Genomic DNA, 11,597 nt, shown 5'->3' with positions numbered 1-11,597 from the left:
GGCGTGGTGGGCCTCGCAGAGCCCTTGCTCGGTCTCCGGATCGGAGAAGGGAGCTTCGTTCTGCCCCCGCTGTGGTCCCGCCTCGCTGTCGTCTCAGCCGCCCCCGCTAATAAAAGTTTGTTGCCCTTTTTCTGGCTCAAACAGCCCTTGGAATCTGGAGGCGTGGCCAGAGGGGCGGAGCCTGTGGGCGTCGTGGAGATGGTGCCTAGCAACGTCGAGGGAGGGCGTAGAGGGAGCCAACTCAGTTCCACAGGTCACCCAGGGAGGGACCTCATGACCGACTCCAAGCAGGTGCGGGAGAAGGCTACCGCCAGGGCAGAGGGTCGGGAGAGAAGTGACCAAGGCTGAGTTCGCAGGAAAGAGGACGGGAGAGGCAGGATCAGTTGTGCAGTTCAAGAAAGTGCCAGGTCGCAGTGTGGGGAACAGGAGTTGGGACGTGTGGCCGGTGGAAGGTCCGAGGGGTGGCCGATGCTGGCGTCCTGGCCGCGATGGCATGGGCCCAGGGAGAGGGCAGAGAAGAGGAGGGAACTGAGAGGTCGTGAGGAAGTGGGACAGACAGGACTTGAGGACTGATGATGGGACATAGGGCTCTGGCTTCAGAGAAGGTGGACTTCCCGAGGCGGCAGAGCTAGAGCAGAAGTCGGGTGCAGTGCTCAGTTGGTCCTGCTGGGCACGAGGATCACACAGGATATGCTAGAGCTGCAGGCCGGCGGGGGTGGAGTGGGGAGGGGGGTACCTGAGCTGGAGGCGTTAGGGTTTGGGGTGTGGCTGGAGGTGAGTGCTGAGGGTACAAGGAGGAGAGCTGAGGACAGTGTATGAGAATCCTAAACCCTGGCCTTGACCGTAGGAAAGGGAGAGGCAGGACTGGAGAGAGAGGTTATGGTTCTCAACCTTCTGGCCCTTTAAATACAGTTCTTCACGTTGTGACCCAACCATAAAATTATTTTCGTTGCTACTTCATAACTGTAATATGAAGTTATACCTCTCTGCCTGTGCCCCTGGCCCCCACAGCACTGTTATGAATCGTAATGTAAATATCTGATCTGCAGGATGGTCTTAGGCGACCCCTGTGAAAGGGTCGTTCAACCGCCAAAGGGGTTGTGACCCACAGGTTGAGAACCTCTGGGTTAGAACATCCCTCAGGGGAATGGGGCAGGGGTGCCACCAGACCTCAGGCTGTGCCTCCTACCAGACCTCATTCCCACCTCTCCTCCCTCCTGTAAAATACCTGATAAGCCTGTATAAGTGGAGTGGGGGTCATCTGCGAGGCCTGCTCCAGCTTGCTGTCCATTGGTTCTAGGATTCGCCAGAGCTAAAGCCATGGGCGACTCCACTCCCAAAGGAGACCATACAGCGCATCTTCGGGACCAGCCAGGCGTTCCGCAGCTTTGATGAAATAAGACCGACACTCTCTGAAATAACAGTTCCTCTCAAAGTCAGGGAGTAGTGAGTGACTATCTTGTCCCAAGGTCCCTGGTTTCTATTCTGCACAGTAATTGACATGCTGTGCAGCTTTGGGCCAGTTACTCTCCCTCCCTGGGCTCCAGTGAACTCAACTGTATAATAGGGCTCATCTGCCTCAGTGAGTCAAAGGCTGCTACTGGCCTGGAGGAGCTCCAAGAATCTCTGTCTACTCTTCTGTTCTCTCCACCCAAGTGCCTCCCACCCACTTGCACAGTCCCAGCTGTATGCCCTTGGGCTAGTCCAAGTCAGGGCCACCTCTCTACCTGTGCCCCTTGCCCCCACAGCTACCACCGAGGCCACTGGTGCTTGGAGCGAGAAGACTGGGAAACAGCTGTGGTGTTCTTCTCCCGTGCCATCCACCTGGACCCCCAGCTGGTGAGGGGGAGGGCTTTGGGGGACCCACCCAGTCTGTAGCACACACTTCCCGCTCACTGTCATGCCTTCCAGGTCCCTGGTCTCAGGGCCACCAAGTCCCTGCTGGTAACTCAGTCCCCTCTCCCTCAGGTCGAGTTCTACGCCTTAAGAGCCGAAGCCTACATCCAGCTCTGCGACTACTCCTCGGCTGTCCAGAACCTGCGGAGGGCCCACTCCTTCCAGCCGGAGAACACCCAGTTCCTGAAGCGCCTCACCTTGGTGCTTTACCTGCAGGTGCCGGGGCCGCACACCTCACACCCAGGCCCCTGGGTCTCCCCCCAGCTCTGGGGGGGGCTCTCCTTGCTCCTGGGACTAGTTCTGACTTCCCGGGGAGTTCCTTGGCTGTGTGTCTGTTCCCCACCTGCTGCCCCTCTCATGACCTCTCCCACCTCCCAAGTGGGCTTCCCACTAGGGCTGGTCAAGTTGAGTAACGTCGTCCAATAGAACTTTCTGCAATAATGACTGACCTGCTCAGCACTGTACAATCTGGTAGCCATTGGCCACGGGGAACTGTAGAGCCCTAGACATGTGGCAATTGTGACTGAGAAACTAATTTTTAAGTTGTGTTTCTTTTCAGTTAAATTCATATAGCCACATGAAGCTGGTGGCTATAGTACTGGACAGTACAGACATAGAATCTAGAGACTCTAAGCACTTAAAAGGGAATACCAGCCCCATTTGCATTTTTTTTTAAAAAAACACACCAATATTAAACCATAAATACCAACAAAGTCTTATTTTTTTCCATTTTGACAACTTTGATATCTTTTAAGTAGTTATTCAATTCCTGAAACAGCTGGGATATCCAAACCACATACTTAATCTCTCTGTTAGGGCCCCAAGTCCAGTACTAACACTTCCTGTGCCACCTTGGGGAAGTTACTTCACCGCTCTGAGCCTCCGTTGTTTCGTCTGAAAGGGGGATGCTAGTTAGTACCAGTGAGACTGTGAGTTCAGGTTCTTAACACAGGGCTCGGCCCCTGGAGCCCTGGGCCAGGCTGGAGCCTGCTACTGTGGGCTCTGCTGTTCTGGCTCACCTCCCATGCTTTCTCTGTTTCTCTTTGTTCCTGTGTCTGTAGTGCTGGCTCTCTCCCTAGCTCTGTATCTCTTTCCATCTCTGTGTCTCTGACTCTTAAAGGCTCTCCAGATCTAGAGAGCTCTGAGCCTCTTTCTTGCCTCTCTTCTCTCCCACCCCAATGTGGCCCGCCCCTCTCATGAGTGCTGCTGGGCTGGGGACGCACGCAGAAGGGACTGTCCCTCGTGTCCCCAGGGCCAGTGCCTGTTTGAACAGTGTGCTTTTGCGGATGCCCTGAATGTCTTCTCGCAAGCCTTCGAGCTCCAGCCTGAGAAACCCAGCTTCCGTTACCGATGGTGAGTGGTGAGTGGCCCATTTGTGTCCTTGCCAGCCCTGGTTCTCCAGGAGCCCCTTCCTGGGCCTCTAGCACAGCGATTTTCAGCCGGTGTGCCGCAAGAATCTAAACCATGCAATACCTGAGTATTTAGTCAGGAGCACTGACCTCTTTTCCCTTAGGTTGTCAAATTTAAAAAATGACAACAGCCAACACAAAAATAGCCTTCCAGCCTGGCTGGCGTGGCTCAGTAGTTGAGTGTCAACCTATGAACCAGGAGGTCACGGTTGGATTCCAGGTCAGGGCACATGCCTGGGTTGCAGGCTTCGTCCCCAGTATGGGGTGTACAGGAGGCAGCCAATCAATAATTCTCTCTCCTCATTGATGTTTCTATCTCCCTCTCCCTTCCTCTCTGAAATAAAAAATAAAAATATATTAAAAACAAAATAATAGCCTTCCAGTGAGAACAAATCAAAATATATTGTTTGGTGTGCTGCAGAGTTTTGGTCATTAGTTTATGTGTGCCATGAGCTGGGAAGGGTTGGAAATCGCTTCTCTGGTAGACAGCACCTCTGCCCTCTGCCCTCAGCATGGCCTGTCTCCTGGCGCTCAGACGATATCAGGACTGCCTCTCACTTGTCACCAAGGAGGTGGAGCATGACGCAACTAACGCTGACATCTACATCCTCCGAGCCAGGCTCTATAACTCCATGGGGAAGGTAAAACAGGGAGGGTGGGGAGGGGGTGGCCCTTCCCCCAGCACATCCCAAGATTATAGGAGGCTGCCAGCAGCCAGCAGCCACATCCCCTCCGTGCAGAGAGGATATGGTCCTCTCTGGGCAGATGCCCAGTCAAGTACTGTACCATTGTTACTAAGCCCTGGCTCTGTGCCAGGCCTGGATTGGCCCCCGGAAACCACAAGATAAGACTTATGCCATCACCGCCATCACAGAACTCACAGCCCAGAGAGACATCCCTAAGCAGATAATTAGGTGAAGAATGACTTCGTGAGCCTATGAAACCATCAGAGATCCACTAGATAAAGAGGCCCTTCCTCCTCCCTTCCTTGCTTTCCTTATTTGTCTCAGTAAACATTTTCTAAGCACCCCAGCTGCTGCACTCCACAGGCTGGGCATGGGGACAGACAGTACAGGAGACAACTTAGGGGCCAGGGAGACGAGTCACAAGGGAGGGGAATTTAGGTATGTGAGGGTATCAGGCAGGGCCTTTTGAACTCAGGACGACCTTGACTTCTTATGGGGGACAATAGGAACCTCAAAAGGGTGTTCCTGGGGCAGTGGGCTTTAGAAAGATCCTTCTGGCTGCCAGAGTGAGTGTGGGCTGCAGGGGGCAAGTCAGGAGACCAGGGGCCTGGAGAAGAGGCTAGGTGCCATCCAGCAGAAGAGAAGGGGGCCGGGGGAAGGATGGGCAAGTAGGCAGCAGTTCCACCATCCTTGGAAGTCAGGACCAGAGACTGGGGGAGTGCAAGAGGGAAGGAAGGATCCAGAACAATGGCCGGTGTTCTGGCTTGGCCTGGTGCCTGTGAGCTGGGACACTCAGGGGGTGGGTGGGGCATCCTGGGGGTGGTGGGAAATGTGAGCCTCCCTGTACTGTGGCTTCTGTGATCAACAGTGAGTCAGTGGGAGAGTCCCCTTCAAAGGTAGGAGACTAGCAATTACTGGTAATGATTGTTGACTGTTGGGATTTTAGCCGCTCCCACCACTTTAGCCCTTGCAATGCACATGCTAAGCATTTAACTCATTTTTATCTTTTTTAAAAATTTATTTTCGAGAGAGAGAGAGAGAGAGAGAGAGATTTGTTGGTCCACCTATTTATGTATTCATTGGTTGTTTCTTGTCTGTGCCCTGACGGGATCAAACCCACAAGCTTGGCATCTCGGGACTGTGCTCTGACCAACTGAGCTACCCCGCCAGTACCCACTCATGTTTATCTTAAAGGCTCACAATAACTGTTTCAGTAGATGCCACCCCCTTGTCCTCTTTTTACAGGTGAAGATACAGGTCCAGAGGGGCTGGGTGACTTGCTCAGGGTCACACAGCCAGTTCTCAGTAGCTATGCCCTTAAACCCAAGTCGGCGACTTGGAAGTCCTTCCCATCTTTCCCCTCTCGACTTCCTGGTGTCCACTGTTTGCTCTGCTCACCCTTCCACCAGTTACCTATAGGACATGGGGTGCCTCCCAAAACTGTGTTGACTGACGGACAGACATGCTCATCCGGTAGAAGGTATTTGCCTGGGAATGTTTTCTGCTCATGCCCAGGCCTGAATCTGTTCTTGGCCAGAGTTCTGTTGGGCTTAAAGGTCAAGGGAGCCAGGGAGGAAAGGATAAGAAGGCACAAGAGTCACAATCAGGAGGCCACACCCTCCTCCCACCTCAAGTGAGTTTCACAGAAGTCCTCCAAGGAAGGCTGTCCTCCAAATCCCCTTCCATGGCAGGATCCAGCAAGGGCGACCCTCGCTCACCTGAGGGCACATCTGGAGGGGCCAGTAGGGATGAGATTTTCCCACAAGGTTCCCTGCCTCCTTCAAGATGGAACAGCAAAGCGGGGGCAGTGAGGATGGGTGGCATGGTGCCAGCCTACCCTGAGAAAGGCCCCGATAGCCAGGAGGTCGGCCTCCCCCCACCGGACAGGGTAAGGCTCAGTTTGGCTGTGCCCCTGATGCTACCCCTGGCCCCTGCAGCCCCACCTCTGCTATCAAGACCTGCACAACGCCTTGGTATTGGATCCCAAGCACACACAGGCAAAGGTGCTGCTCAAGACGATGGTAGAGCAGTCCCAGAAGTCATACCGCGATGCCAGGATCCTAGCCGTGCAGGGCAAGCTGCAGCATGCAGTGCAGTGTGTGAACTGTGCCATCGATAACAACCCTCTGGACCCCAGCTTCTTCCTCTTCAGGTACTGGGGCGGGGGGGTGCCAGAGTAAGGACCAGCTGTGTGGTCCCAGGAGAGCTCTTGAATCTGTGTAGGCCTCAGTTCCCCATATAACTGATATTAATCTCTCCCTACTCCCCATTGGGATCAAGGCAGCATGGGAGGTGGTCTCCGCAGGCAGCAGCCTCCGTTTAGCAGGAATCCTGGCCCCCAGGCCTGCTGTGCAGGTCATGCTGGGAGAATCAGCCTGGCTCAGTGGACAAGGCTTGGGTGTGACTCTGACCCCAACAAGGACTCACCACAGGATTCAGGACCATTTAACTTCCTTGAGCCCCGGTTTTCCCACGTGAGCAGTGGAGGTGAAACACCTGTGCATGTACAGCCTGAGCAGAGGCTGGCGTGCCCTTGGCTCCCCAAAAGAGAGAGGGAAGCTGCTTTTGAGAAAAAATGACTAGTGACTAGCAGGTTACCTGAGTAGCCATCCATGACCCATAGGCCAAACCTCCGGAGGGTTGGGGGAGCCGCCACCGCCACCTCCACGGGGCAAAAAGCCCAGAGCAGCAGCCGCTTGCCCCGCCACCGTCAGCGCCCTGCTCTGCCCTCATGTCCCTTCCCCGCAGGGGCACCATGTACCGCCGGCTCCGGGATTTTGACGCGGCGGTGGAGGACTTCCTGAAGGCGCTGGACATGATGAGCGAGCACCAGGAGGACATGGTGCGGCAGGCGCAGCGCCAGCTCCTGCTGGCCTACAACGACTTCGCCCTGCACTGCTACACGCAGGGCGCCTACCAGGAGGGCGTGCTGCTGCTCAACAAGGTCCTCAAGGACGAGCAGCGGGAGAAAGGCCTCTACATCAACCGCGGCGGTGAGGGGGGCAGCGGCCGGGCGCCTGAGGCCCCCCGGGAGGGAGGGAGGAAGGGAGGAGGGAACGAGGAAACGGTTAAGAGTCTCAGTGTCCCACGGACACACGTGGGGAAACACTGCCTTCAAGAAACTGGCTACAGCCTACGGCCTGCTCAGTCATCAGGCAGCTGGGAGAGGTGGACCAGCCCCCGGTTTCAGGCCCCGCCCTCTGGGGGTGGAGAAGGCTGAGCTAGGCTCCTGGACACTGGGGTGGGGGGCCCCCAGATTGCTTCTTCCAGTTGGGCTACCTGAACTTCGCTGAGGCGGACTACCAGGAGGCGCTGGCGCTGAGCCCGTCGGACGAGGGCGCCAACCTGCGCATGAGCCTGCTGCAGGAGAAGATGGGCTGCTGCGAGCACAGGAGCAGGTGCGCCGGGGGCGGGGCCAGGGGCCTGAAGTCACCAGCTGGAATCCCTGGGTCAAAAAGTTCTCCCAGTGATGTCCCCTAAATATAGGTTTTAATGTCCACGTTTTTGCAAAAAATCCCTCACTGTTTTCTAAATATTATGGTAATGGTGCTTTTTATAAAAAACAAGGGTTTGATGATTTATAACTCAGAACATGGAAGTTCCTTATAATATCTACCTCCCCATGCCTCCCCACCCCCATAAGTTTGGCCAAGATTCCTCCAGATTGTTTCCTATGCATGCATTAACAGTTATGATCATTTTACAGAAGTGTTTTCATGCTAAATTGTGCTTTTTTACTTCCCATGGCATTACTATGGGACCATCTCATTCTCTTGCTCCTGCTTGCCTAGGGCTCCATTCTGTGGAGGAACCATAGAGGATCGCCTTTTATTTATTTAGCTACTACACTGCTGCTGAACATTTAGGCTGCTTTCAGGTTTTTTTTTAATATATTGATTTTTTACAGAGAGGAAGGGAGAGAGGTAGAGAGTTAGAAACATTGATGAGAGAGAAACATCGATCAGCTGCCTCCTGCACATCTCCTACTGGGGATATGCCCGCAACCAAGGTACATGCCCTTGACCGGAATCGAACCTGGGACCTTTCAGTCCACAGGCCGACGCTCTATCCACCAAGCCAAACCGGTTTCGGCTGCTTTTAGTTTTTTTACTATAAATAATGCAGTAATGAGCACCACACATATGTTTTCATGCACTCATACCAGGAACACTATAGTTAGATTGCTGGAAGTTAAATTGTTTGGTAAGAGTGTGAAAATTTAGCATTTTAAATAATGTCCAAATGTTCTCCAAAAACAGTGAACTAATATAAACTTTTCTCCAGGAAAAGAGTCGTGGTTTCCCAGACCTCCCTAGTGTGAGGTAGTAAGACTATTTTTCAACTCTGCTAACCTAATAGGCAAAAAACAACAAACTCTTTTGCACTTGATCTTGCATGTTTAAGTCGCTAGCGCAGTTGCACAGCATCTTCTATGTGTTTATTGGTCATTATGGCCTGCCCAAATCTTTTGCCCATTTACCTACTAAATTGCTCATTAAAAAATTTTTTTGTTAAAGGGTCTCTTGTGCCAATAAATTAATTTAAAAAAAACATTTAAAAAGAGTTATTGTGTAGGTTAGGAAAATTAACTTATCATCTGCCTTATGTAGCAAAATATATATGCTATTTATTGCTTTCCTTTGTGGTGGTCCTGGCTTGTGTGTGTGTGTGTGTGTGTGTGTGCGCGCGCACGCTTAATTTATTGATTTGAGAGAGTAACATTGATTTGTTGTCCCACTCATTTATGCATTCATTGGTTGATTCTTGTATGTGCCCGGATCAGGGATTGAACCAGCAATCTTGATATAGCAAGACGATGTGCTAACCAACTGAGCTACCCAGCCAGGGCTGCTTTGAGGTGTTTTTGCTACTCAGTAACTTAGGATTTAATCACAGTCAAATTAACTTTTTTTTACTTTTAGCTGACATTCTCAGAAAGGACTTCCCTAATCTAAGATAAAAAGAGCGTCTACTTAATGTTGGGGTTGTATACTAGCATTTGAGTGTTGGGTCCATCAAGAGCGTAGCTGGTAGGAGAGTGGTGGGGCATGGTGGCGGGGAGCAGATACCAGCCTGGTTTTCCCCACACTCCTCCGTGGGGCCGGAAGCTGCTATTTCCCACCGAGATGGCTTCGCTCACTGCAGCCTGTGGCCGCTATTTTGTAGACAATTCCAGAAGGCAGAGAGCCACTTCACACTGGCCATCCAGCACAATCCCCAGATGGCTCAGTACTACCTGCACCGCGCCAGAAGCCGGCAGTTCATACAGAACATTTTTGGGGCCCGCCAGGACGTTGCAACTGCCCTGATCCTTGACCCTAAGCAACCGAAGGTGGGTTCCTCCTGGTGGCCGGGAGGGCGACTGCAGAGTCAATATTCCTGGCCTCCTAACGATTCTCCCTGTCCTGAAAAGAAATGTGGTTTCCTAGCAACTCTTATAAGCTGCTAATGCCAGAGCATTTACTGTGTGCCAGGCACTGTTCTAACCCCTTCAGCTTGAATCACTCTAACCCTCTTCAGCCCCTAGGAGACAGGCAACGTTATCACCCGCCAATTTATAGACCAAGAGGGTAAGGTTCAGAGAAGCCAGTCCTCTTGTCCTAGGTCACACAGCTTAGAGCTTAGACCCTGATCTGTCTGGCTCCAGAGCCCTCGGCTAGACGCACCCCATCAGTGTTTCCTCTCTCAATAGTTCCTTTTTCATGGTCTCCTCACAGTTCTGGGGCAAAACAGGCCTTTAAAGACAACAATTTGTAACTTCTCCCCTCTTCAGTCCTGCAAAGGGACTTTGCAAGGGCAGGGCAGCATCATACCACCGGCCCCTGCCCTGGCCCACACCTCGCTCTGGTCACCCCTTTCCTGCAGCTGCTCTCGCTGATAACCCACCTCTTCCCGGGGATGTCAGCGGAGGAGGTGCTTGGCAGCCAGGTGGGCCTCCTGGCCAAGATGCAGCTGAGTCGGGTGGTAGAGAGCAGGATGAAGGATAACATCTCTCAAGGCATCATGGGGTAAGCTCCTCGAGCAGGAGCCACAGGCCAGGAGTGGGAATGGCTGGGCTCAAGGCTCCTCTGGCCTTGGCTGCCTCCTCAAGCCATTGTCCAGTCCTGGGGATGGTGGGTGGGGCAGGGAGACTTACCCTGTGCTCTGGGGCCCTGGCTGGGCAGGCAGCTCTATAAGCAAGAACTGGAGCGCCAGAAGGCCGAGGCCCTGCAGCTTTCGTGGAAGGAGGAACGGGTTTTGTGGGAGACCAAACCGCAGCTGGACTCCACGTCCCTGATCCTGCAGGAAGAGCCAGAACGCCCAGAAGAGGCCGTGGATGCCAAGAAGGAGGTGAGTAGGCCAACAAGCAGGACCCGGAGCCCTTGAGGTCTGGTGAAGTGCACCGCAGGCCCGGCTCTGCCCCACTCAGCTGTGTCACTTAGGCTGGGGACCTGCTGCTGTGAGATGCGGATGGTACCAGTCAGGGGACCCCCGGAGGGAGTGCACAGGAGGTCATGGGCCCCTCATGGAGAGGCCTCCTCAAACCTTGCCCACACTCACCTTCATGCATGCTGATGTGTGCACTGGCCACTCAGGCCAGAGTTTTCTTAATTCTCTGATTCCTTTCTAAACACTTGTACTGAGCCTGGCTGGCATGTTGCAGATGGGGAAACTGAGGCCCACGCAACCTTTTTTTATTGTTGTTGTTAATCCTCACCTGAGGATATTTTTTTGCATTGATTTTTAGAGAGTGGGAGGGAAGGGGAGAGACAGAGAGAGAAACATCAATGTGAGAGAAACACATCAAGTGGCTGCCTCCCGCACATGCCCCGAGGGCCTGGGATGGAGCCTGCAACCTAGGTACATGCCCTTGACTGGAATTGAACCCAAGATCCTGTAGTCCACAGACTGACACTCTAACCACTGAGCAAAACCAGCCAGGGCCCATGCAGCCTCTTGAACCCTGCCTTGCTCACAGCAGCATGCCTCTCTAGGCTGGCCACTCCCCCTCCTGTCCAATCTTAGCCTCTGCATGTCCCTACCCAGCCCTAACCTGGGACCTCTGAGCAGCTCCCAGCTTAAGGGAACAGTCACTGAAGGCCCCATTGCCTGCTGGCCTTCCGGAGCTCAGCCGCTGGCCGGGGTGTCCTGCAGCCCCACTGCCTACCGTCTCTTGCCCTAGGAGAAGCCGGAGAAGTCCCTATCCGACAGCTACCCCGACCAGACCTCGTCAGTCTCCATGTTGGGCTGTAAGTCCCTGGTGTCCCTTCCAGTCCCGAGTGAGCCAGAGCAGCAGAGTGAGCCAAGGTCCGGGTCAGAGACTCCCTGGCCTGGGTGAGAATGTGGGCTCTGCTGCCTACAGCTGTGCAGCTAAAGCAGGAGTATAATCCCAACTTCGCAGGGGGCATGCTGAGCCCTCGGGGAGGCGATGCCCGCACAGGCCTGGGAGCGGCGTTCACTATGGGCACTTCACAGCTGCCGCCTGCTCCAGCCTCACGCCCCCTCAGGCCCTTTCTCTCTCTGCCCTCTTGCCTCTCCCTAAAATAAGCTCACATGTGCATGTCCAAAGGGCTTTCACCCCCGATTCTGCCGGGCACCAGCATAGAAGGGCCAAGATTCCTAGGCC

General features: G+C 53.8%; 1 protein-coding gene across 1 annotated transcript in view; it reads left to right on the top strand.

Annotated features, from left to right (window-relative positions):
- Positions 1–6: 6 nt before the first annotated feature.
- TTC16 (tetratricopeptide repeat domain 16) overlaps positions 7–11,597 on the top strand; it is a 12,896-nt gene continuing 1,305 nt past the window's right edge. Inside the window, 16 exon segments of the mRNA XM_015567135.1 lie at positions 7–291; positions 1,301–1,446; positions 1,749–1,839; positions 1,969–2,112; positions 3,149–3,249; positions 3,817–3,946; positions 5,929–6,143; positions 6,740–6,989; positions 6,991–7,152; positions 7,154–7,196; positions 7,199–7,242; positions 7,244–7,389; positions 9,158–9,323; positions 9,857–9,999; positions 10,156–10,321; positions 11,157–11,220. Coding sequence (XP_015422621.1) covers positions 199–291; positions 1,301–1,446; positions 1,749–1,839; positions 1,969–2,112; positions 3,149–3,249; positions 3,817–3,946; positions 5,929–6,143; positions 6,740–6,989; positions 6,991–7,152; positions 7,154–7,196; positions 7,199–7,242; positions 7,244–7,389; positions 9,158–9,323; positions 9,857–9,999; positions 10,156–10,321; positions 11,157–11,220 — 2,104 coding nt within the window. The 5' untranslated portion in view covers positions 7–198.

The sequence above is a fragment of the Myotis davidii genome, unplaced genomic scaffold, assembly GCF_000327345.1.
Source record: "Myotis davidii unplaced genomic scaffold, ASM32734v1 scaffold142, whole genome shotgun sequence".
NCBI classification, from domain to species: Eukaryota; Metazoa; Chordata; class Mammalia; order Chiroptera; family Vespertilionidae; genus Myotis; species Myotis davidii.
This window is presented reverse-complemented; position numbering and strand designations above follow the sequence as displayed.